The following is a 26,694-nucleotide window of genomic DNA, read 5'->3' as shown; positions in this document are numbered from 1 at the left end:
CTACATATTCAAAAGACTCACCGGGTACCTGGGAAAATTAACACAGAATGATCAATTCTGAGACATTTCTTAGTAAAATTGTTATATTTCAAAGATAAAGATAAAAGTTCCAAGGTCTCCAGACAAAAAGATCAAATAACTTACAAAGGCAAAAAAAAAAAATTTTTTTTTTTCATCAGACTTTTCAAAAACAAAGCAAGGCAACAATTGAGCAGCATTAAAAAAATACTTAGAGACTTCCCTGGCAGTCCAGTGGTTAACACTCTGTGCTCCCAATGCAGGGGACGCGGGTTTAATCCCTGGTCTGGGAAGTAGGATCCCACACGGAGCATGGCATGGCCAAAAACAAAACAAAAGACAAACAATAAAAAAACTTAATAAAAGAAAGTGTGAACCAAGGACTTTATATCCAGCCTAGCTGCCCTTCATAAAAGAACCTAGGGTGTTCTGAATCCATGAACCTTCTTGAGGAATCTCAGAGGACGAGCTTTGTCAAGCTAAGAGATGACTAGAAATCGTTGGCAAAGGGACCTAGGGTGAGTGTGTGTACTCACTCAAAACAAATGGAAGGAGGAAGGTGGATGACTACACTGCGAATTTTGAAGTGTGCAAATGAAAACAGAAGGAGAAGGGACGAATAATCTCACTGGTTGTTATATGGGCAGTGGATGGGAGTTTAAGGATATCAATAAAAATGGGTAAACCAGATATTAAAAGGTTAAATAAGAAAACAAGGGACTAAGGGCATTAAAATAGGTTAGGAGTACAAACATAGCAACTAGAACAAAAATACAACCCTTCCTAAATTAAAAAGACTACTAAAGCTCAAAGAATACACATCTCATAGAAAAAAAAAACAGCAAATAAAACACGTGCAATTACAAAATATGATGACAGAGTTGAGATTCAGCATAGCCGTCATGTCAATAAATGTGAATGGACTTAACTCACCTATTAAAATAAAAAGAGTTTCAATTTGGATTACAGATCAAGACCAAACTTTGTGCTATATATAGGATGATACCTAAAGCAAATGGATTCTGAAAGGTTAAAATAAAAGCATGGGCAAATCCATACTGGGCAAACGGGAAAAAATAGGAGAGCAGAGGCAGTGATGCTGCTAAGAAAATTCAAGCCCTCAAAGCATTAACTGTGACAAGGCAGGGCACTTTTTAACGCTGAAAGTCACAATTCATAAAGAAGATATAACACTTATGAATATGGGCACCAAATAACATTATGAACCTTATGAAGTAAAAACCTTTTGAAGTAAAAACTACAGGAGATGGAAGGATACATAGATAGAAACACATTAACAATAGGAGACTTTAACACACCATTCTCAGGACAAGGCGGATCAGATGGACACAAATTAAGCGAGGAGGCAGAAGACCTAAACACCACAATCAGTAAAGTAAACCTTACAGGTACATAGCACGTCCTACACCTGATAACAGGAAAAAACACCTTTTCAAGTGCCCATAGAATCTGGGGTCTCACCATGAATGACTGCTCTGACCTTGCGTGTCTGGGTGGGTCCGCTCACTCTGGGGAGTGGCTGTGCCCCAGTGGCTCTGGCCTCCATAAGCTGCCCACCTCCCACCTCCTGTGGCCTGCACTGGCTCAGGTCCCTAGCCCTGCCCAGTAGGGTGTTGCTGTCTGATCTCTCCCCGCTCACTGGCCTGCTGGTACCAAGCCTGAGCTGTGAGGTGCTGTTTGATGCTGAGCAAGGTCCCGTGTGGGGTTGGGGAGCCTACCAGAGGCTAGAGGTGATGTGGATGGCCTGGTGGCGAGTCGACGCGCACAGCGTGTCCTGGGGCTCCTTCTCCATCAGAAGCTGGATATCCCAGGTGAAGGCTGAGTCACTCACACCTGGGCCTATGTCACTTCCGCCACCAAGTCTCAACCCTGCCTAAAGACCTTGGTGCCCCGCACCACTGTAACCCACAGGATTATGCTCTAGACCCTCGCCTACCCAGGCGGGTCTCTGTGGCCTGGCCCCCGCTTAGACAACTAGAGCATAGACTTCAGAATAGACAAGTCATGTCTGAATCCTGGCTACCCCCATACGAGTTGCATGACCTTGGGCAAGTCTCCAAACTGCTCTGAGCTTCTTTTATTCACAGAAAACATGATGTTGTTGCCCTTGTGTTACACGTGAAGCTAGGAATGAGAAGCAGAGTGTCTGAGTCCCAGCAGGGGCTCAGTAAATGAGAGCCGTTATTATTTTTATTATCACTATATAATCGTCCATCACTGTGTGTTTCCTCCACTACCCCAGGGGTTCTGTGAGGCCAGAATCTCTAGTAACTAGTGGTGTGAGCTAGGTCAGTATTAGCAGAATGGACGGTGCTGGCCTTTCTGGGTCTCAGCCACATCAGCTGTGCAGCGGATGTAACTGGCCAGCTCAGGGTCCCTGTAGGAACCAAGTCATGTGGGGGCCATGGATGTGCTTCCAGGTGTGAAAGCCTGTAAGGGGCTTGTACACGCTCTAGAAATCCAATCGGCCCAACCTTTTCCAGTGGGTGCCTCTCATGAATGTTGCTGCTCTGAGGGAGGTGCCCCCTCTGTCCCGGGAAGCCCTTCCTCTGCCCCAGGACCTTGCACTCACCATCAGACACTCGAAGAGCTCAGAGACCTGGGAGAGCGTGTAGCTTTGGGCGCCCTCGTTGCGGCTGACAGCCCCCACCAGCATGAGGATGGCCATGAGGAAGCTCTGCTTCAGGGTTTCGTCCTGGCAAGGGCTCAGGTGGTGGGGCAAGGGGGCGGGGTCAGGGAGTGGGAACACCAGAGGGGCAGGAGAGCCGCAGTCACATGTGGCAGCGGGGCCTCCGCTCAAGGGGGCTCAGCAGAGGCCTCCAGCTCTGGGGCCACGTAGCTGGGTGTTTTTTTGACGCGGGAACCGGTGATTTTGTTTAGCAATGCGAATACGTCGATGAGGCTTAAGCATCAGGAGGTGCCTGTAGGAAGCTCAGTGTTCAGCTTCTCGTGCTGTGTGGCCACCCCAGGCCCAAAGGCCTCAAGTGTGCGGTGGTCTCACAGGCTGCATAGCCCCTCAGTTACCAGGGTGGAAGCCCCTGGTGCGGGGTGTAGAGTCAGGGGACCGTCATCACAGGCTGTGACGGGCAGTCACCCGGACTTCCAATTCCCCCGAGTGAGAGCCCAGGGTTTTCTTTAAGGGGGGCGGTGGAGGGAGGGAGTCCTCACGGAAGCCCATGAAGCCTTAGGTGGGAACGATGGAGTAGGAGCCCAGGGTGGTGGGGGAGTGGGGAGGTGGGCTTCAAGGCCCTGGAAGTTCTGGAATTCTCAGACCCCGGTTCTGGCGGGCTCCAGGGGCTGCGGGGGGTCACACCCAGGGGTTGTAGTGGAAGAAGAAAACCATCCGTGACAAGACGTTGTCCACCCACGGGAGGATGCGGGTCTTGGCCTTGTCCGCCCTCTGGCCACAGGCCAGGAGGTGATGCTCGCCCACCTCCACCGCATGTCCTCCGAGTTCTGGGCACAGAACAGCAGGCAGATTCTTAACCACTGTGCCGCCAGGGAAGTCCTCGTCCACATGTTTGCATGCATTCTCAAGTTCACTTCTCTATTTCTGCTCTGAATTTTATTATTTCATTTCTGCTGCTTGGTTTCAGTTTTTTTAAAAATTTAATTTAATTAATTTATTTTTTATACAGCAGGTGCTTATTAGTTAGCTATTTCATACATATGTGTATATATGTCAATCCCAATCTCCCAGTTCAGTTTAACTCACTCTTGGTTTCGGTTTAACTCGCTCTTCTTTCTCTAGTTTCCTCAGGTGGATCTTTGGGAGGGAATGAGTCTGCCTAGTACAGGTTGTTTCCAGTTTGAGGCTCTTATGAGTAAGGCTGCCGGGAACATGCCTGTATGTGTAATTTTGTGTATGAATGTTTCATGCCTCTGGGGTTAATACCTAAAAGTGGAACTGGTGAGTCATAACTGTATAAGACAATGTCGATTTTCCAAGGAGGTTTCACCATCCCACCAGCAGTGTGAGTTTCCCCGCCAGCATCTGGTCGAGTCTTTCTCTTTCCTTTGAGCTCTGTCCTGGGTGGGTAGTGGCAGCTCCCCGGGTTTTAATTGACATTTCACTGAGGATTCAAGATATTGACTGTTGTTCCTTTGGCTTTTGGTCATTCATATGCCTTCCTTTGTGACATACCTATTTAAATCTTTGATTCACTTTTGCAATTGGTCTGTTTGTCTTTTTCTCCCTGATTTTGTAAGAGTTCTTCATTTATTCTGAATACAGTCCCTTGTCAGATATATGTCTTGTGAATATTTTCTCCATGTCTGTGGTTTCCCTTTTTTCACTTTCCTCATAGTATTGTTTGATGAGCAGAAGCTTTAATTTAGATGAAATCTAATTAATCTATTTTTTTTTCTTTTTATGATAAGTGCTTTCTGGGTCCTAAGAAATATTTACCTACCCCAAGGTTGGCGAGATTGTCTCCTGTGTTTTCTTCTAGAAGTGTTTTCGTTAAGTTCTTTTTTCCCCCTAGATACGCAATTGTTGTAGAACCACTTGTTCAAAAGACTCCCCATTGAATTGCTTTGGTACCATTGTAAAAGAAATTAATCGACCATATGAGTGTGGTTTTATATTGGAGTTTCTATTCTGTTCCATCGATTTATTTGTTTAATCTCTGTCAGTTCTCACTGTCTTGTGGACTATAGCTATATAGGAAATCTTGAAATCAGGTAGTGTAATTCTTCTAACTTTGTTCTTTTTCAAGATTGTTTTGGCTATTCTAGGTCCTTTGAAATTTCCATATAAACTTTTAACTTATAGATTATGTTTAATTCTATAATAAAGTTAGTTGGGATTTTGATTGGCATTGCACTGAATCTATAAATCAATTTTGGGAGAACTGACATCTAAACATTATTGACTCCTGTTATCCATGATCATATAGCTCCATTTATTTAGGTTTTCTTTAATTTCTCTTTGCAATGTTGGTAAAGATCTTGAACATATTTTGTTAAATTTATCTGAGTCTTTTATGTTTTTCATGTGGCTGTGTCATTGTGTTTTTAAACCTTACTTTCCAATTGTTTGTTGTTAGTATATAGAAATTCAATTGACATTTGCATGCTGATTTTGTATCCTGAGATCTAGCTAAATTCAATTATTAGTAATTAATAGTTCTAGCATTAAAAAACAAACTTTTGTGAGATTTTCTGTGTATGCAATTATGTTGTCTGCAAAGAAAGCTGGCTTTACATTTTCCATTGCAATCTGTGTCTGAGTTCCCGTTCCTCTTACCTTACTGCGCTGGTTAGGACTTCAGTGCAATGTTGACCAGAAGTGGAGAGGGTGGACATCTTTGCCTTATTCTGATCTTAGCGGGAAGGTGTTCATTTATTTGTGACTAGGTATGTTAGTTGTAGGGTTTTCATAGATGTCAATTTCCTCCTATTCCTACTTTGTTGAGAGCCTTTCTCTTTGTGATGTTGTGATTTATAATAAAAATATATATTTGGTCTTCATCTCTATTTTCATCTGGCACAGAACTTCTAAAACCCTTTCCTAAGTGATTGGAGCAGTAAAGGTGTCTTTTGTTGTTCATAACAAGCCCGGTTCCGCTTTTGGAAAGCCCTTAGGTAACCACAGGATGGGGGCAAGTTGTCAGGGAATCCAGTCATGGTTAGAGGGTTGGAACTTTCATTCACTCCTCAACTTTCAGAGAGGGGAGAGGGGCTAGAGATTGACTTTAATCACCAGTGGCCAGTGATTTCATTAATCGTGTCTATTAACAAAGCCTCCGTTAAAAGCCCCAAAGGACTGGGATCTGAGAAATTCCATGCTGCTGAACCGCGTGTGGACTTTTTTGTATATTGCCGGATTTATTTTGCTAATATTTTGTTAAAGACTTTTGAGTCCATCTTCATGAAGGATATTGGTCTGTAGTTTTGTTGTAATGTCTTTGTCTGGCTTTGGTGTCAGAGTTGTGCTGGTCTTATGAAAACGTTTTGGAAGTGTTTCTTCTTCCTCTATTTTCTGAGAGAATTTGGATAGAATTGGTATTACTTCTGCCTTAACTTGTGATAGAAAATTAACCAGCAAAGTATCTGGGCCTGGAGTTTTCTTTGTGGGAAGGTTTATAAAATATGACTCCAGTTTCTTTAATACAGGACTTCTCAGACTTTCTGTTTCTTCTCGCGTCAGTTTGGTAATTTGTGTTTTCTAAGGAGTTAGTCTATTCAATCGAAATTGCCTAATTTATTGGAATCATATTTTATTACCATTCCATATTAAAGGATGTGCAGTAATATTCTTTCTTTGCTGTTATTGAATATTTTTTATTTTCTTGATCAGCCTATCAAGGAGCTTATCATTGTATCAATCTTTTTGAATAACCTGCTTTTGGTTTTATTCACTCTCTACTGCTTGTCCGTTTAAAAAATTTCTTTGATTTTTACTCTACTTTTTATTATTTTCTTCCCTCTACTTACTTTGGACTTAATTTGCACTTTCGGGGATAGTTTCTTAAAATGGAGGTTTAGGAAATAGATTTTATACACTTTTTTCTTTTCTAATATAGGCATTAAAAATATAAATTTCTTCTAAGCATTGTTTTTTGTTGAACCCCACAGATTTTCAAAATTTCATATTGTGTTTTACTTATCATTCAGTTCAAAGTATTTTCTAATTTCCTTTGTGATTTCTTCTTTGACCTATGGAGTATTTAAAAGAGTGTTGTCTAACTTCCAAATATTTGGAATTTTTCCAGATGTATGTTTGCTATCGTTCTGTAATTGATGTTCTGGGCAGAGAATGTACTCTGTTTGATTTCAGTCCTTTTAAATTTATTGGAACTTGATATATGGCCCAGCAAATGATCTATCTTGGTGAATGTTCTATTTACATTTGAAAGGAACGTCAATTAGATCAATTTGGTTAATTACGTTGTTCAAGTCTTCTGTGTCCTTGTGATTTTCTGTCTCATTTTTCTATTAATTACTTGTATTGCTGCTGCTGCTGGTGTTATTTCCACTAAATGCCATTTAATTACTACTATTCTGCTGCTACTATATGATAATAATAACTAATGTAGGGAGTGAGGGCTTCCTGTCTGTCAGGCACAGTGCCAAACACTACGTGGATTATTTCCTGTCATCTCACAACGAACATTTGAGGTTGGTACTTTTACCCCCATTTGACAGACGAGGAAACTAAGGTACGGAGAGGCAAAGTAGGTCATCCGACACGCAGCTGTGATTGGTTGAATCTGGACTTAAACCCAGGTCTGCCAGGGCGCCATGTCCCTTTTCCCGACCACACAAAACCTTCACGTGGTGTGTGGCCGGAGATGGACCAGCACGACACCATCCTCGGCTGTGGCAACTTCAGTCCACGCCGACCTCTTCTTTCCTCCCTTGGTCTCAGATCTGGCCTCTGCATCCTCTCTGGGCCCCTCAGTCACAGATCCAGCCCCCAGGGTGGGTGGGAAGGACACTTACCCTGTGCCAGGTGCCTAGAGACCAAGGTTCAAATCCCAACTCCACAGAGACCAGTCCCATGACTATGGTCAAGTCCCCTCCCCTCCAAACCTGTTACTCATCTGTAACAGCCTCGCCCTGCCTCCCCCTCTGTCCCCTCCCTCCCCTCCCTCCCTGATCTCCTCCCTCCTCCCAGGGCTGAGCGGGTGCCTCCCATCCCCCATCATCCCGGCAGAAGGGCTTGTGGCAGAGCTCCCTCCCTACTTGGGCCAGCTGCTCTTCCCAGCAAGCCTTCTCTCTCTCCTTGAAGATCTCCTCTGTGGGGCGGAGGACGGGTCCCTGGAGGCCAGACCTGATGTCCATGGCCAGGACCGGGTCTTGGGCTCCATCTCCCCCATCCCTTGGAGACGACTGATGTCCTGCCTCTGCCTATTCTGGCTCCATTGGGGAGGTGAGCTCAGAGGATGGCGAGCCAGAATTGGGCTCAGGGTCCAGAAAGCTGGTCTGGAGTTGTGGCCCTGCCACACTTGCTGTGTGACCTCAGGTAGGTCACGTTCCCTCTCTGGACCTCAGGCTCACCAATGGTAAATGGAGGGTTCCCTCTGGGCATGGTTGCTTGGGATGTACTTGGGTCCCCTCAAGGGTGGGGAAACAAGGCTCAGAGAGGGGCACACTGGGAGGCTGCAAGCTTTTACGGAACTTTGGAAACCCAACCTCAGGGGGAGCGGCTGCTTCAGGGATGGCCCTGGGGGTTTCGGAGGTCACCCAAGGCAAAGAGGGACCTCCACCCAGCCTGCCAGCCCCAGGCACGGGGTGCAAAGCTGAGCTAAGAGTCCACACTCCCAAGCACGGCCTCTGAGGCCTCCCCGCCAGGCTTCCTTGTAGAGAGCAGGGCCTGCCACGCCCCTTTCCTCCCCCTGACCTCAGCCCCTCGCCGAGGCTGCTGACCAGCTCCTCCCCAAGGCCCTGAGGTGTACTCACACCATTCCCTCCTCAAACTCCTACTCATCCCTCAAGGCATGGCTCAGACTTGGCTGCCTCCTCCGGGAAGCCCTCCCTTGTGGCCACCAGGGCCGCCCGGTACCTCCCCCGCTGGGCAGAAGGGAGCTCAGCTCATGCTTGTGAACGGATGAATGAGCGAGAGATGAGAGCTGGCGCGTGCCTGCCTGGGAGGCTGTGAGCTCCTGAGGGCAGAGCCGGGCACGTGACAGGCGCTCAGTGTTTGCTGTCTTGCATTAGCTGAGCCTCATGCTGGCAAGACCCTTCCCTGTAAGTCCTCTCTGGGGGTTCTCAGAGACCCCCACTATCCAGGCGGTCCTTCCAGTGGCTCAGAGGCAGCGGCTGCTGAGGAAACACAGAGACCTGGACCCCACAGGCCCAGGACGTGAGGCTGGGTGACCTAGGCCCGTCGCACAGCCTCTGTGAGCTTGGCCTCCCCGCCTGCCAGTGATCCGGGGAGAGGACCACGTGGCAGGGCAGGCCTGCCTCCTGGGCTTCCTCGCTCCGTCCCGATTCTGTCCAGGCCTGTTGTCGAAATGCTGACAGCGGGAGCACGGGCTAGTGGGGATGGGCAGCTCGGCTAGCCGCTGGTGCCCTACCCTGGGAGTCCCGAAGTGGCCCAGGCTGGCCGAGGGGAGATGGGCTGCGGGAGTGCTCGGGCCATAGCCCATGGCCCTCTGGCACGGGGATGCTTCACTGTTGCACAGCCTGTGTGTGTCCCGCGGATCAGCAGCCCTGCACGCCCCCTCCTGCTCTCTCCTCATGACCTCCCCCTCCCCCTGCTGGCCTGGGGACAGAGGGTGGCCCAGCCCAGGCCCTGAGCACGGGACATACCGTTAGAGGTCAGGACGCCCATCACGTAGAGGAGGCTGCGGTGCGGGAGGACGCCCGACAGGACCTCGGTCTCCAGGTGCTGGGCCACCAGCCGCCAGCAGTGCCTGCAGGTGGTCACCAGCACGTTGCTGGCCGCGTCCCGGTAGCCCTCCTCCAGCTCCCGGGTGCGGGCAGAAAGGAAGAGTGGTCTGGTTTGGTGGGCAGGACGGCTACCATCCACCCGGTTTTTCGATAGAAAACTGAGACCGAGGAAGGCCGACATGCATAGCTGGCAGGTGAAGATCGGGTCCAATCTCAGGCTCAGAGCTGCACGTGCCTGTCAGCATCCCCGGTCCGCTGACTGGTCCAAGACCTGTCATCATTCTTCTTGCTTCTGAGCCTTTGCTCGTGCTGTACCTCCTGCCTGCCTTACGGTTCCCACTTGCCCTGTCTATGCAAACCCTAGCCCTGCATTTGGTGGCATCTGAAAGTGAGGGGGTCTCTGGTCTCTCCCCACGTGATGCTGGTCCCTGTGATGCTGTTTGATCATCCCATGAAATTGTTATATCATTTATAAATTTTTTTAAATTTATTTATTTGTTTTATTTATTTATTTTTGTCTGCGTTGGGTGTTTGTTGCTGCGCGTGGGCTTTCTCTAGTTGAGGTGAGCGGGGGCTACTCTTCGTTGTGGTGCGCGGGCTTCTCATTGCGGTGACTCCTCTTGTTGTGGAGCACGGGCTCTAGGGTACGCGGGCTTCAGTAGTTGTGCCACGTGGGCGCAGTAGTTGTGGCTCGCGGGCTCTAGAGCGCAGGCTCAGTACTTGTGGAGCAAGGGCTTAGTTGCTCCACGGCAATATCTTCCCGGACCAGGGCTCAAACCTGTGTCCCCTGCATTGGCAGGTGGATTCTTTTTTTTTTTTGTGGTACGCGGGCTTCTCACTGTTGTGGCCTCTCCCGTTGCAGAGCACAGGCTCTGGACGCGCAGGCTCAGCGGCCATGGCTCACGGGCTTAGTTGCTCTGCGGCATGTGGGATCTTCCCGGACCAGGGCTTGAACCCGTGTCTCCTGCATGGCAGGCGGATTCTTAACCACTGAGCCACCAGGGAAGCCCCTCCATTCATTCTTTTATTCACTCATTCATTAAAAAGCCAGACAGAGCTTTCCCCCAATCATCTACCCAACCATCCATCCCCTGTGACTTTAGGCAAATCATTTCCCTTCCCTAAGCCTCAGTTTCCTCATCTCTGGGGATCATAATAATCTTATCGAGAGACTGTTCAGAGGATGGTGCACACATGTCCGTCCACTTTCCTCCCTTCCCCCTTGGCTCATTGGACACATGAGATTGACTTGCCCCAAATCATGGCGCTGCTGTCTGGAGGAACCAAGGTTTGATCCCCCTTTGGGGTCCAGGCCTTTCCTCTGCTCCCCACGCCTGCCCTGAGTGGCCTGAGCAGTTCCCACATCCAGGTTGTCTACAAAGTAGTCATGATGGTTTCCAGAACCAGATTGGGGTCCCCGTGAGCCACGTTCTTGATTTTTCGATGACGTACTTCAGGTGGAGGGGGTCTGAACTATTCAGGTCCCGGAGCGTCTTGAAGCAGATGGTTAAAGCAGATGGCAAGAAAGTGTGAGGATCGGTGTGCTGTAGGAATGTCACGTTGTGCTAACAGGGCTGGGTGGGCAGCGAAGGGGTAGGGCTGGGAATGGGAAACAGTGATCTGAAAGGGAGGGCTGGGAACTGAACACACTGGGAAATCCTGGGCCTCCTGACTGTTCTGTCAGTCCTTCCAGGGTTCAAGGTAAGATGAGAAGCAAGAAAGCAAGCAGGGAATGCATCCTTGTCCACCCATGCGTATTTCCATCCATTCACTGATTCATCCTCCTTTTCATGCATCCATTTACCCATTCATCTATCACCCACCTATCCATCAATCCATCCATTAATAAACGTATCCATCTACCTACCCATCCACTCATAAATTCATCTATTCATCCATCTACCCACTCTTCATCCATTTAAAATTTCATCTACCCATCCATCCATTTATCCATCCATCCACCCATCCCTCTGTCCCTCCATCTATTCATTCCTTCATTCTTTCATCCTCCATCCAGTCACCCAACATTCAATGATGTTCATTCACTGTGTGGTCATAGGGCTGTGTGTGCGGCTTAAAGGGGAGTCAAGGCCCAGCTCTGTTCTGAAGGAGCCTCCAGTCCAAGGGAGCCCTACCCAGTATTGGTGGACTTCAGGGAGTTATTACTGGGGAGTTGTATAAAAGGCCCTGGGCACACAGAGGGGGAGGGGTGATAAATCCTGACTCAGGTGGAGAGTCGGGACTGTCTTCTCAGAGGAGGAGGCACTTTAAGTTGGCCTAGAAGGATGAGGGCAAGTCATCCTTTGAATGAGGGGAAAAGCGTTCCAGTGAGAGAGCCGGGGTAAGCTGAGGTTCTAAGGTGTGCAAGGTGCTGATGGAGAGTGGGGGGTGGCGGGTGGGAGAAGGCGTTTTGGACGGTGCCTCAGGAGACATGAAAAGGCCAAGGAGGATGGGCAGGAGGCTCTGCTGAAAGCTGCACTATGTCCACACCTCTTGCCACCCCAAGGTCCCAGAGAGTGGACTTCCTCTGGCCCTCGTCCCCAGGACTTCTTTGGGTGGAGGGACTGAGGGGGTCTGCTGGAACCTGACTGCCCTGCCTGAGCCCCGGGGCCAGTGGTCACCTGCGCTGTAGGCTTCCTCCATGAATGTCTTGTGTTCCTTGGGCACCAGGGCGGCCTGGCTGCTCTGTGACTTGCAGAGCAGGATGGTGGTGGGGGGCATCCATCTGTCCCTGGGGGCAGAATCCTGAGGCACATTTACGTAAGACTGGTTCTTCGTGGATTCAGAGATGTGGGAGGAGATTCTGAAATGGAAAAGGGGCTCCTGGGTGTGTGCGCCTGGGTGCCCTTGTGTGTGTTCATGGATGCAGGTGCAGTAGATGCTGAGAGCCACCTTGGTCTGGATCAGGCTTGGCAACAGTTTTCTATGCACCCACCCTTCTGTTTAATAGACTGACTGAATCCTGGGAGGAGGGCAGGGGTCTGGAGGCCCAAGGGACACGGTTGAGTGGGCCTGGGGGGGCCTTGTTTCCCAGCAAGTGTTGGTGGGACAGACATGGCTGGCAGGAATTAGAGGACTCAGGATATGGCAACCCCTCTTAATACTAATATTAAGAGGGCCAAGCCCTCTTAATATTGAACTATGAAATGTGTGTCAGATAAAGTCACTCAGAATCCTCCCATGGTTTCCCACTGCACTCAGAGAAAAACCCAAAGTCCTAAAAATGATGAAGATGACACTGGTGCTTCCATCCAAATGGAGTCACAAGGACAAAATTCACCCTCCTGCCTTACATAACTGGAAAACTGGAAAAAATATACAAAACCATGAATAACAGATATTAGGCAGAAAGCAGGGCAGGACAATGATTCCTGATGGATGGAAAACCAGCGAGGCTGGCTCCAAACTGCTGCAGCTTTTGCTGCCTGAAAAACTTCTAATTTGCAGTGCAGGGGGCGGAGCCCAAGAAAACCTAGTGGTCTACTTGAGTTGAGGAAATAGAGGTGGAAGTTTGGGGAGGCCAACGTGGCCAGAGTTTGCAGGGAAGAATAATAGCAGAGAGCTGCCTAGGGAGGGACTGTGAGCTCTGGACATTTTCAGAGCACCCCCTGCCCCCCAAGTCTTTCTCTGCATGCTGATCAGTACACGTGTGAAAAGAAAGCACCCGAAGGAGCAGAGGAAACAATTCTTGGAGTTTACATAGTCTGAGAGTAGTTCCTGTTTTCATCAGCCAGAGTGGAAAACCTTGTAATTCATAGGGCATTGGTCAGAGTACTATGAATGGTATTATCTCAATAGTGGGGAAAAATTTCAGCCCTAGACAAGAATGCTTTGGCCTGCCCTTATAAAGCTTAAAGGAATGCCTCGAAAGGACCAAATTGTTTTTCAATAATTTAGTTATATGCCAGAACAAAGCTCAAGAATATTTATAAAGTACAGGAATATCCAGTACCCGAAAAGGTAAAATTCACAATGCCTAGCATTGAATGGAACATTACCAGGCATGCAGAAGCAGCAAGAAAATATGACCCATTATGAGGAGAAAAATCAGCAGATCAAAAACAACACATAAATGACACAAATGAGAGAATTAGTAGGCAAGGACTTGAAATATTATTATAATTATATTCCATATTTTCAACATGGTAGATTAAAACATAAGCACACTAAGGAAAGACATGGAAAATATAAAAAAGCTGAAAAACACAATGCTTAAGATTAAGAATACACAGAATGAGTTTAACAGCAGATTAGACACCATAGATGCAAAAATTAGTGAACTTGAAGACACAACAGAAACTATACAAAAATGTAACACTAATAGAAAAAAGATTGGAAAAAAAAAAAGAAGGAACAGAGCATCAGTGAGTTGTGGGACAACTACAAAGGGCCTATATGAGTCCTCACAGGGGAAGAAAAGAGGACAGAGAAATATTTGAAGAAATAATATCTGAAGTTTTCAAGTTAATGAAAACCATAAACCCACAGATCCAGGAAACTCAATGAACCACAAGGAAAAGAAACATGAAGAAAACTACACTAAGTTACATTGAAATAAAGAGGAAATCTTAAAAACAGCCAGAGGAAAACAAGATACATTTTATACAAAGGTATAAAGAATGAGAGCCATAAGATTAAGAATTAGTTCTTGTCAGAAACAGCGCAAACCAAGTGACAGTGGAGCAATATTTTAAAATAGAAAAGAAAAATAGAACAAAGAAGAGATGGGACAAAGAGAAAACAAATTGCAAGTTGGTAAAATAGAAACCAATAATAGAAAGAGAGGTGGGAAATCCCCAAGCATTTGGAAACTAAATAACATATTTTAAAATAAGGCACAGGCCAAGAAGAAATCAAAAGAGAAAGTAAAAAGGATTTTGAACTGAAGGAAAATAAAAACACAACATATCAAAATGCATGGGGTGCAGCTAAAGCAGTGCTTAGAGGGAAATTTATAACATTAAAATTTATAGTACTAGAAAGGAATAAAGGTTTGAAATCAATGACCTAAGCTTCCATCTTAAAAACTAGGAATAGAAGGGCATATTAAAGCTAATACAAGAAAATAAAAAGTAGAACAGATATTAATGAAATAGAAAACAGGAAAACAATAGAGAAAATCAACGAAACCAAAAGCTGATTCTTTGAAATGATGAAAACATTTTTTTTTTTCTGGTATGCAGGCCACACGTATTTTGATAAAGGCACAAAAGCAATTCTATTAAGAAAGGATAGTCTATACAACAAATGGTGTTGCAATAATTGGATATACACATGTAAAAAAAAATCCCAATTTATACTTCACTACATACATAAATTAACTCAAAATGGATCATAGACCTTAAAGTAAAACGTACCATTCTAAAACTTCTAGAAGAAAATATAGGAGGAAAACTTTGTGACCTTGAGTTGGACAAAGATATGTTGTATATGACACCAAAAGCACTATCCATGAAATAAAAAATTGGTAAATAAATTCATCAAAATTAAGAATGTCTGCTTTTCAAAAGGCAGCTATAAAAAAATGAAATGACAAGCTTCAGACTTGGAGGAAGTATTTGCACGTCACATATCTGATAAAAGACTATATCTGATATATACAAATAACTCACAAAACAAAACAAAACAAAACACAAACAACCTAGAAAATACAGGCAAAACATTCAAATAGACATTCCACTAAAGGAAAAAAGCAAATGGCAAATAAGCCCATAAAACAGCTCAACATCATTCCCCATGAGGGAAACCAATCAAAACCACAGTGGGATATCAATACGCATCTACTAGAATGGATAAAATAAGAAAAATCAGAAAATACCAAGTGCTGGTGAGGATGCAGAGTGACTGGAGTCTCCATCATCGCCAGTGAAAATGCCAAATGGTACGGCCAGTGTGGAAAGCAGTTTGGTACTCTCTCAGAAAGTGATGCCTACATTTACCATCCAAATCAGCTATTCCACTCCTAGGCGTTGACTCAAGTGAAATGACGACTTCACACAAAAATCTGTACACGAATGTTTAGAGTGGCTTTATAATAACCCCAAACAGAAAAAATCCCAGTGTCCTTCGACCGGTGAATGCATAAACAAACTGTGTTACATTCACAGAAATACTACTTAGCAATAGCAAGAAATGAATGTATGTAAATAAAAAAGAAATACTGTAAGTAAAAAAAAAAAAAAAACAAGAGCCAAAGAAATAAGAACAGAAAGGATCCCCTCCACCTCACTTCCTTCTGCTCTTTCTTGCTAACCCCGTCCACCCCAGGTACAGTGAGCTCCTGAGGCTCTGCAACCCACCAGGCACACTTCTGTCTCAGGACCTTTGCACTGGCTGTTCCTTTGGCCTGGGGAACGTCCTTCCTTCAGAGAGCTGCTCGGCTCAGTCTAACACCTCCTTCAAGACTTTGCTCGATTGTTTCTTTCTTGATGAACTTCTTTAAAATCTGACCCTCACCCTGCACTCTCTACCCCCTAAACTTGTCAATTTCTTTCCATATCCCTTTTCACCTTGTAACGTCATATAACTCACTGTACCATGTCTGGTTTATTGGCTGTCTCCCCCACTGGAATGTAAACCAGGGGCAGGGCTCTTCATGTCTTGTTTCCAGCTGTGTCCCCAATGCCTGGAATAGTGCCTGGTATGCTTAGCAGGGGCTCAGCAAATGTTTGTGGAACGCATGGTAGAGCGATGTGTCCAAAGCAGCCATCAGCCCTGCCTGGATCTTCTGGGGACAGCCCTGGGACAGCCCTCCCAGCTCGCTCGTTTCCTGGTGGTCTGTCCCCTGCAGCCTCCACACCAGGATTAGCTGCCCGAGCCCTCTCCAGCTGACCATGGGACTTTGCTCTCCCCTCTGCCCAGAGCATGTGTCCTTCCTCCTTGTCCCTTTGTGAGGCTGATGTGAAGTCAGCCTTCAGCCTTCCTGCCTCGGTAAGAGCATCCTAAGGTGTGTCTCCTGGCTCCCTGGCTGACTGATGGCCCTCCTTGGCTCTCCCTGAGCTCCTTGGAAACCTGGTGGCACCACTGACTAACCCCTGGTCCTTTGCCTTCCCAAGTTTCCCTGGGGATGTGCTGGCTGTCTCTGGGTCCCCAACGTGTCCCAGGGCAGGCCCTGAGTAAAGGCTGACTGAGCGAGTGAATGAGTGGATACTGCTGAGAGCGTGCTCCTGGGAGGACCTTCCTTGAACAGCGGGACTGTCCTCCTCCCGTCCACCTGGAGCTGCTATCAGCAGCCCTGCCTCCTTCAGCTCCCTTCCCACGTGGTGTCCCTGCTTGGAGTGGGGGCCCCTTCCCCATCCCTTGGCCATGCCCAGCCTGAGGACCCTCCCCCCCCGCCATCTGCCTCTTTGGGGACCAGTGACCCTGTGGCCAGGCAGGGGACACTCCCGGGGTTGCCTGAGATGTTGCTTTCCTGCATGTCTGAGCTGGTGACACAGAGGACTCAGCCCTGACCAGGGAACTTGCTGGGATGAAAGCGTTTATAAAGTGCAGGGAACAGAGACTGGGTCGGGGGGGCACTTGGCTTGGGGGTGGCTGACGGGCTCTGTAGTCCCCGAGCCTGCACAATGCCCTGAGTGGCATCCTTCCTGCCGCCTCCACTCACTCAGCGAGTATTTAGCAAATGCTGACAGTGTGCCGGGCACCACTCCAGGACCTGGGGGTTCTTCAGGGGACAGAAACACCCAGAAACTCCTTCCCTCGTGGCACTTATGTCCCGGGGACAGTGAGAAGGACGAAGGTCAAGCCGGCCAGGGAGTGGGTAAGCTGTGGAGGTTATTTTAAGCAGGTCAGGGAGGCTTGGCTGGTAAAGTAGGCACCCAGAGTGGGTGCTGGATGACTGGATAATTCAGTGGTGAATGAATGAAGGCATTCTGGGAACGGGGCAGCTCGCCCCTGCCCGGGAAGGATGGGCGCGTCCCTTCCCGTCACCTCTGCCCCGCCACCCACCTCACCAGCGCCTCCACCGGCACCAACGAGGATGGCCATGTGTTGGGGACTTGATCATGTCCACACTGTCCTCACACCAACCCTGCGGGGTGCTGAGACACAGAGAGGTTCAGTGACCCGTCCCAGGACACACAACCTCTGCAGGACAGTGCACGTTCAGATCTGCCCAGCTCTAAAGACTGCATCCTGGGAACGTGGCCACCGGGGCTCAGTACACGAGCCCTGCTGGAAGGCCCTTCCTCCTACGGCCTCTCAGAAAAGCACTCACTCCCCTGCCGCTCCTGGTGGGCTCAGCCATTCACGCAGAGCCTGGTCTCCCTCTGCGCCCAGGAGGGGCCTCGGGCGGGTCAGTGATGGCCACAGCCACAAGCGAGACCCCTGTCTCACCACAAACACGCATCCCAGCCCCACGGCGACCAGGACTGGATGTATTTTTAAAGACAGAAAAACAGTAGGAACGCAGTTAGCAAACAGCTGCAGGGGGAGCGTTTTCTCGCCATAGATGTGATGCAGGATGTGCCGGGGTGAGGGGGGAGACAGGCCTGACGACGCAGGCAGAAGCAACAGTGCAGAACAGAGGAGCTGCGTTCAGAGGCGGGTACGGACTGCTGCCCTGGGGACAGCCACAGGGATGGGAACACAGGCGGGAATCCCGCCCTGGAATCCCCCACCCCCACCCCGAGGGACGGCCTGGAGAGCCATGCCTGAGTCCCCACAGAGCGCACCCTGGGCTGGGGGCCGAGGAGGCCGGGGAGGGAGCCTTCAGGCCAGACTCCGACCTGCGACTGGACACGGGAGGTGGAACTGCCCTCTTGCCTGCCTGGGGCGCTGGGGACACGAGACCAAAGTCCCCAGAGGAGCCTTCCTTGGTGTACGTTCCTTGAGTCTGTTAGGTCATGGGCTGCTGTATCCTCTCGATGAAGTCGAGGTTCAGGGAAGCAGTGGACAGTCTGTCTGTCGTCTATCCATCCGTCCACTCGTTCTCATACCTTTGGTTCCCACAAGCAGTCAGCAGCCACAGGTGGCGCGATGGCAAAGGCTGTGTTGGGATTCGAGTACCCCTTTCCACATCACCCCCCAGCCTCCTCTCCACCAAGTCAAGGGGACGTCAGCTGCCGGGCCCCTCTCTCGGCTCAGGGCCTGGGGGTCAGCTCCCTGCTGCCCTGCAGGGGGTGCTCTCCTGGAAGACCACATGGGGGTCCCCTCCTGGGCTCCCACGTGCCCCTGCCTGGCGCTGGGCTGACCTGGGGCTCTGGAACCTGGCTAAAGAGGTCCTGTCGGCCATGGTGTGGCTGTGTGGCTTTTCTGAACGCGGCCCGTCCCTGTTGGGGTGCGGTTGGAGGTGCTGCCAGCTCTGTCCTCGTGCCCGGCAGAGCAGTCCTATCTCTGGGCACGCCCTCCGCCACCCCAGCCAGCTCTGACCTCACCCCTGAGGTCACAAATGTTCCAGCACCCAGCACACCTTTGCAGGAACAGTGCTGTGGAATCGAACACCGTGTTCTGGGCACAGCATGTGCGCGTGTGTGTGTGCATGTGTGTGTACACCTATGTCCCCAGTGTGGCCTCGGGCCCGGCCTCTCCACCTCTGGTTCTCAGTTATCTCCTTCTGGACACCCGTGGATCTGGCCCCAGCTGACACCTTGGTGCACCTTTGAGACGCCCCAAGGCAGAAGCCCGGCTGATCCCTGCCTGGATTCCCAGCCCAAGCAATTGTGAGGCAGTAGATGTGTGTGGTCTGAAGTCCCTAAGTTTGGGGTCATTTGTTCCATAGCGATACATAGTAATGCGTGCCCCGTGCCAGGGAAGAAGCGGCAGAGCTGGGACTCTGTGTGGCCTCCCAGCAGAAGCTGTCTCTGGGCGGTTCTGGAGCGGAGTTCCCGCTTGTGGCCCCTGGTCCAGTTCCATGGCTGCAGGGGAAGCTGGGTCCAGGAGGCAGACCGGGACTCCCAGCATGGACCTCTGTCGCCACACTTGGCTATTGGAGGCCCTACCATTGAGGAGGCCCCAGGGCCCGTGGGCTGCTGGTGCCTGGACCTGCTGCTGGGCCAGCTTGCTCTGGGGCCATGGGCATCTCCCTCTGCCCAGCCAACCCTGATCTCGAGGAGTCCTTGTAGCCACGCTGTGCCCGCAGCCCCTGCATCCTGGAGATAGTCATGAGGGGACCCGGGCCACCATGGGGGAAACCACAGAGAAAACGGGTGGCCACCGCCCACCGCCGAGGCCTTGGGGGCTCTGGAGCTGGCCCAGGGTTCAGACCCCAGTTGTGGTTCTGCTGGCCAGATGACCTTTCGGAGGCCATGACCCCTTTAGAAACAGGGGTTGGGGCTTCCCTGGTGGCGCAGTGGTTGAGAATCCGCCTGCCGCTGCAGGAGACACAGGTTTGAGCCCTGGTCTGGGAAGATCCCACATGCTGTGGAGCAACTAGGCCCGTGAGCCACACTGCTGAGCCTGCGTGTCTGGAGCCTGTGCTCCGCAAAAGAAAGGCCGTGACAGTGAGAGGCCCGCGCACCACGATGAAGAGTGGGGCCCGCTCGCTGCAACTAGAGACAGCCCTTGCGCAGCAACGAAGACCGAACGCAGCCAAAAAGAAATAAATAAATTTATTAAAAAAAAAAAAAAAAGAAAGAAACAGGGCTGGCAATGCTCCCTCCGCAGCTTGTTCTGAGACTTAAATCACTTTTCCCTGAGAGGTGCTTGGCACGAGACAGACGCCCGGTGCAGCAGAGCTGCCGGAGTGGGCGGCCTCACCAGGTCTAAATGCGACTGAACTTCACGAGCTTCCGTGAGATGCGCATCGTGGATTCGCACCGTGGTGGGGAGGAGACCGAGGCTGGGAGGGGCGAGGGCAAAGTAAGCAGGAGGGCAGGTTTCTGGAGGCCTCGCCAAGGCCCCTGGAGTCTTCACCTCACCGCGCACCCGGGAGCTGGGAGCTGGGACTTTCTCCAAGCTGTTTGCTCAGGTCACTCTAACTGGGGGTGGGGTGGTCCCTGCACGTAGCCCAGTTTGCGCTCTCCCATCCATCCGGCACCATGCAGGGGACTGTGGAAAACTGGGTCCACAAATCCACCCATGAAGGAGGGTCCCTGGGAGGCCCGATCCCTTGCAGGGCCCAGAACAGGCATTTGGTGGTGCCCCTTCTCTGAGAGCTGTGCCCTCACGCCTCCAGGGTGTGCCGCCCGCAGCCTCTCTGCCTGGTGGCCAACAGGCTTGTGTGACTGGGGCTTAAATTCTCAGCGATTTTGAGAGCTGGTTGTTAAATACTGCTGTAGAAGCTTACAATTCAATGGACTCTGTTAGAAACAGAGGTAGCAAGTACCCCAAACTCATCACTTCCTGCTTATTGGACTATATTTCACTGTCACCTATGTCCTAGAGATAACTTCTAGCTGTGTCTGTGCCTATATATGGTGAGGTTCCGTGCATCTCTGCCAGACTCCACGTGCTGTGCCATCACATTGGCAGAGGGAGATCAGCCGTGGTGGGAGCATTTACACCAGGGCCATGGGCAGCACTGCCAGTCAGGGCCTTTGATTTCTTTCTTCTTTCTTTTTTCTTTTTGGCAAGTCATTATTGGACATCGACAAGGCTGACTGGGCAAGGTGGGCCAACCAGTTCCCCCCCTTAGGAATTTGGAATTGGGGCCAAGAGTGAGGCGTTGAGGTTGGGGTCCTCTATGGCTGCCCCCCCCTCCTCAGGGTTCCAGGCAGAAGGGAGGAGAAAGTGGAGTACAGAGAGAGGCTGGGCCCTGAGGGGGATGAGCTCGAGGGACGAGCTCAGGGGATTTCGTGGGTCCTGGCCCCAGACCTTCCCCTTGGGCCTTCTGGGCTCTCGGAATGTACCTGGATTACGGTGAGGCAGGTTTTCTGCAATCTCGTTTCCACAGGAGAACTTTCCAGCAAGCCCTGGATGGGTAATGAATGAGCTGCCTTAGAGGGAGTATACTCGTATCCCTGTAGGGTTCCAGGGACGCTGGATGTTGGGGGGTGGGGGGATTTGAGCATCACATAGCGGGTGCGGGTGGGAGTGGGAGTGGATAAGTCTCCTCTGTGGACAGACATCAGCCCCAGGGGACACGGGGAGGGACACCTGTTGAGACCTGGGATCTGACCCGTGTCCATCTCCCACTACCCCTCACCACGTTTGAAAATGGTAGTTGTCAGGGTTGCAGGTCCCTGGCTGGGTCATGCCGCATGCCTGCTTTCCCCACGAACTTCTCAGGAATTGGGGAGCACCTTCAGCACTGGGGGAACCACCTCTGCTGGGTGTGGGCTCCCAGCCTGGTGGCCACTTTTCACAGCAACCTGGGAGCCAGATTGCTCACCACCCTGGGATTGGGATGATGCTAAGAGAGGGTCGGGAACTGACTGGAGGTCACACAGCGGTCGGTGGTAGAGCCAGGTTCAAATTCAGGCCCTCAAACCTCAGTTCAGGGTGAGCATGGTGCCCACAGACCATGTCACACCCACCTCCCCAGGGTACCAGGCCCTCCCCAGAGCAGAGCTCACAGGGGCCTCGAGGCTGCTCTCGCCCGCGCCTCCCTGTTCCGCCGGCAGATGGCGCTGCGGGCCCAGGCAGGACCCGAGGCGGAGGGACACGAGGGGAGGCGGAAGAGACGTTCCTGCAGTGATGGGCTCTCCCCCTCCCCGCAGCCCTCCCGAGCCCAGACAGCAGGTCGTGGGGAGGGGGCCCTGGCATCCCACCGCCCAGGCACTTGGCACACCTGGGGGTGTGACCCCGCTACCCCCTGGGAGACGGCAGCTATGGGTAGAGTGTCGGCTCACTCCCACCTCCGAGCCTTTGCACAGGCCCCTCCCCCTCCTGGGCTCCCTCCAGCTCCGGCTCCTGCCGGGAACCTGACGGGAGGCTGCAGTTACTAACCCCAGAGAGGAGGGGGCCTGACCCAGGGTCCAGCAGACCAGACCCTGCCCGGCTACCCAGCCCCTGACTCTCTGCCCCTCTCCCCTCCACCGCAACTCAGTTCCCAGCTGCGGCCAGGTCGGCCCTCTGAGGCTTGTGCAGTGCCTTCCTCCTGGAATGCCCTTGACAAAGATTCTTGGGTTCCAGAACCTTCTCCTGGGCCCATCTGTGCACTTCCTCATAAAATACTGTTCCAGCAAGAACCCCCCGCCCCCCCCCCGTCCCCTGCCCTCCCCCCTGCATCTGATCAGGTTCCTCATCCTCCACCCTCCCCCAGGTGAGGTGTGAGCACCTGGCCTGCCTTCAGGGAGAATCCTGGTGCATCGATTTAGCTAGAATCCCCCTTCTCCTGATATTTCCTCTTAGTAATTTTCCATCTATTGACCGCCCCACCCCCGCCCCGCCCACACCCCATCCTGCTCCTTGGCCGTAAATCCCCACTGCCCCTGCCGTATTGAGAGCTGAGCCCGGTCTCTCCCCCATACACCCCCATCACTGTGGTCCCTGCACCTGTAGTGATAACCACCCTTGAATAAGTCTGCCATACCATCTTCAACCAGTGTCAGCCCCGCCCCCCCACACCCCTGCTTTCCTAAAGAAACTCCTCGCCCTTTCCTATTCACCCTTGGAGAACCCCAGCTCAGGTCACCTCCTCTGTGACGCCACCCCTGATTTCTCTGGGCTCCCATAGCATTTACTGTCGCTGCGGAGGTTGGTTCAACGTGAACTCTGAGCTCTGGGACACAGGGTGGTGGAGGCTGGGGCACCTACAGGAGGGGCCAGGCAGACAGACTCTCCCTCCTGGATGGTTCCCGGGAGCACAAAGGCTCCATCAGACCACCTGGCATCCTCCCGCGATGTTTAAGGCCACGGAGCGCGCTCAGCCCAGCCTCAAGGAGCAGAGCTGGGATTCCAATCCTGGGCTCTAGGACTTCCCGGCTCAGGGAGGTCCTGCCCCGCTGCGTCTCCTGTGGGATGGTGGTCAGGGCCCCCGCCTCACAGGCCCACGTGGTCCCTGGGGCGCGGGGGCAGTCCGTGTCCTGCCAGTCCACCCAGGCCCACTTGGTTCTGCCCATGCATGCCGTCCTCACCTGCCAGAACCCTCCCTGACCCTGCCTGGCCCTGCTCTAGGCAGCCTTTGCCCCTCCCCCAGTCTCCCAGTCTTGGGGATCCCCCGTTGTCCCTTTCTCCCCACTAGACCCTGTGCCCCACGAAGGTGGAGACCCGGAGGCCCCTCCCTGCCGTGCTCTAGCATGTAGTAGGCACGCACAGAATGCCTGCTGGGTGAAAGCAGCAGACATGCCCCTTTGAAGAGGCTGCCCAGGGAGGGGTCCTGCCTCGTGTCTCTGGGGCCCGTGGAATGGGGGGACAGAGTCAGCAGGGCCCCTGGGCCCCCATGCAGGCGCACTGCCGGGGGGGCGCCTGCTCAGCTTCCAGGCTCCCTCCTCCCTCCACGCCAAAGTAAGAGGGGGAAAAAGGCCAAAGTAAGAGGTTTTCTCCTCCACTTTCTGAAAATGAGATTTTAAAAATAACCAGGAGGCGGTGGCATTGCCAGGAGGGGATTATGTGGGGAGCGGGGATGGCGCGGGCCTGCCTGCCCCTCCTCCTGGGTGCGCCTCAGCCTGGACCTCCCACTCTGCCCCTCCCTCTCCTGATGGGGGAGGTGGGAGGGAAGACCGCAGCGGGGGAGCTGCTGAGAAGGGAGGTGACCGAGGTGGAGGAGGAAGGAATGCTTGGGCTGGGACCCCAGGTCCCCACTGGCCCCCCCACTCTCCCTTGGCGCACTGCTCAGCAGCCACCTGGCCTCCTGGGCTGTTTCTCGTTCCTTGGGGCACTGTGCTCCTTGCTGCCACAGGGCCATTGCACGTGCACGTCCTCAAACTCTCTTTCCCTCCCTTCATGCGACATCCCATCTTTGCCCTCAGCTTCAATGTCATTTTCCTGAGAGGCTGACCTTGACTACAGGATGGTCTATGCGTGTTCCCCCGTCACTGCCGACCTCACGGTTCCCTGACAGTCTCCTCCCACATCCTCATCATCATTGGGGTTTATTTATTGACTTGACTCTTACTTCTCTCTCCCGCTGTGAGCCCCTTGGGGTGGGGGCTGAGGAGCAAATGATATAGGTCTCTCCCACCCCCATCCCCTGGGCTCTTCCTATTTCTGTAGTTCAGGGCCAGCCCCTGTGTTTCTTTGTCTGAAGTGCTCTCTGGCTGCTGGGGGAAGATGCCAGGCAATCAACTCTCCTGGGAGCAGCACTTAACTCATGACTGATGGGGTGGGTGGGTGACAAGCCCCTCACCCCTCAGACAGGACGGCCCAATGAGACTGAGCCCCAGTGGCTCCCAGAGGTAACCACTTAGTTGATAACACCCTTGATCACTGGCCTCCTTCTGTCCCTACCACGTGCGCTGGGATCACTTCCCACATGACCTCCTGTCCTCAAATCATTCCTTAGGGCCTGGAGCTAGGCTGAATAATGACCTACCAAAGAGATCTATGTTCCAATCCCTGGAACCTGTAATTGTTACCTTATATGGCAAAAAAGGGCTTTGTGGCTGTGATTAAGTTAAGAATCTTCAGATGGGGAGATTATCTGGATTATCTGGGTGGCCCCTTAAAGCAATCACATGCATCCTTAGGGAGGGAGGAAGGGGGAGTTTTGACACAGACGGAAGAGGAGGGGGCCGTGTGACCACAGAGGTGGGGATGCCGAGGGATGCTGGCAGCCACCAGAAGCCAGGAGAGGGAAGAGCAGATTCTCCTGGGAGCCTTGGGGGGAGCACGGCCCTTGCCTGCATCCCAGCGATACTGTTCTGAACCACCAGGGGCGCGGTGATTGTCACAGCAGCCCTGGGAAACAATACCATGGGCTTCAGGGGGAGCCCAGACTAACGCGCACTGGGTCTGTCTTAATTACGGTGACAGGCTGGCAGTTGTCCCTCCGTATGCTGAGCACCTGGCCGCCTAGGTGTGGACTACATCCCCCAGCCTCCCTACAGCCAAGAGCGACCACGTGACTTAATTCTCACCCTGGCATTTGATTTGAGAAGTGAAGGGCACAGTTTTTTTTTTTTTTTTTGCGGTACGCGGGCCTCTCACTGCTGTGGCCTCTCCCCTTGTGGAGCACAGGCGCTGGACGCGCAGGCTCAGCGGCCATGGCTCACGGGCCCAGCCGCTCCGCGGCATGTGGGATCCTCCCGGACCGGGGCACGAACCCGCGTCCCCTGCATCGGCAGGCGGACTCTCAACCACTGCGCTACCAGGGAAGCCCCCCCTCACATTCTTAAAGGAAACTGCTGGCCTGTGACTGCCCCCCACCACCCCCCAACCCCACCCCGGTGAGAATGCGATGGGGGCATCAGTGGATAAGACCACACCCTTGAGGGGCGGAGCCACAGCTGGAAGGGGCCTGGGCCCTGGATGCCCTGGGGAGCAGGGCTGCCTCGGACTGGACGCCTGGACACCTGGGCGGCTGGACAGGGGCAGGAGGGAGACCAAGGCGCCACCTCATTGAAGCTGCTGTACTGGGGGCTGTTTGCTGGCACAGCTGAGCGATCACCCTGCTACACTGGGGTTGAGCGGCACTAACAGGCCTGCCCTGTCTACGGTGCTCAGTGACCACGTGTAGGATGAGAATGTCAGTATCGGGTTTTTCTCCTGCATCGGCCCCACCGAATGGATAGCGAGCCACCACCAGGGGCTCACCAGGCTGAGCTGAGCTGGTACGATGCTTGCCCCCAGGGCCGGTGCTTGGTGGCCCACGTCACTGGAGCACGGAACCGTGGACAGCACGGCCGGTGCTGTGAAACACAGGCATCACTGGCCCACGGCTGCCTTTGAGGCCCGAGGGCTGGCTGTGCTCCCGCCCACCAGCGCCTTGAGGGCCGGGTCCTCAGCCTCCTGGGCCTGCTCTGAGTCCCAGCCTAGGGCCTGGCTGGGCAGGGGCTCCGGAGGTGCTGGTGGGTGGGCGGCAGCGAGTGCCGGGCAGGGTATCAGCCCTGTATGGGGGCTGATGGGGCTCCGGGTCGTTGCTTCTCAGGACCCCCAATGGCACTCAGGACCCGGGCCTCCCTGGTGGACGTGGGACCCAGAACCGGTCCTCGGGGCTCGTGCTCATGCCGGGGAGCACCCTGGCCATCGTGCCGCGGGCCCACACAGGAGGGTGAACGGGTGGGCACTGTGCCGTCCTCTCTTGCCAGCTTGGGGCATACAGGGGCATTCTCTTCATTCCCTGTGCTGCCTCTGTCGGTTTGTTAGTGAACGTAGAACGTACTCACAAGGGCTTTCGGAGGAGAGCTGGAGATCGTCCGGTCCCTCTGGGGCTCTGAGGTTCAGAACAAGCAGGGAGGGATTCCTGGGGCCGATTAACCTTGGCGGGTCGGTGGGGTGGGGCCGGAGGTCTCTGACTGCCGGGGTGGGGTCCCGACTCCTGAGCAGGGTCGGCTAAGC

At 52.2% G+C, this 26,694-nt stretch overlaps 1 protein-coding gene across 1 annotated transcript in view; it reads right to left on the bottom strand.

Annotated features, from left to right (window-relative positions):
• LOC309835699 (maestro heat-like repeat family member 5) overlaps positions 1 to 26,383 on the bottom strand; it is a gene marked incomplete at both ends in the record, with an annotated part of 46,972 nt that extends 20,589 nt beyond the window's left edge. Inside the window, 12 exon segments of the mRNA XM_082675310.1 lie at positions 1,758 to 1,837; positions 2,612 to 2,734; positions 3,353 to 3,457; positions 3,460 to 3,495; positions 7,729 to 7,781; positions 9,298 to 9,565; positions 10,742 to 10,770; positions 10,773 to 10,820; positions 10,823 to 10,885; positions 12,000 to 12,181; positions 26,066 to 26,201; positions 26,326 to 26,383. Of these exon segments, the coding sequence (XP_082531436.1) occupies positions 1,758 to 1,837; positions 2,612 to 2,734; positions 3,353 to 3,457; positions 3,460 to 3,495; positions 7,729 to 7,781; positions 9,298 to 9,565; positions 10,742 to 10,770; positions 10,773 to 10,820; positions 10,823 to 10,885; positions 12,000 to 12,181; positions 26,066 to 26,201; positions 26,326 to 26,383 (1,181 nt within the window).
• Between the last annotated feature and the right edge of the window lie 311 nt (positions 26,384 to 26,694).

The sequence above is a fragment of the Grampus griseus genome, assembly GCF_964374135.1.
Source record: "Grampus griseus genome assembly, chromosome: 17".
NCBI lineage: Eukaryota > Metazoa > Chordata > Mammalia > Artiodactyla > Delphinidae > Grampus > Grampus griseus.
The sequence above is the reverse complement of the archived record's forward strand: the minus strand, read 5'-3'. Positions and strand labels throughout refer to the sequence as shown.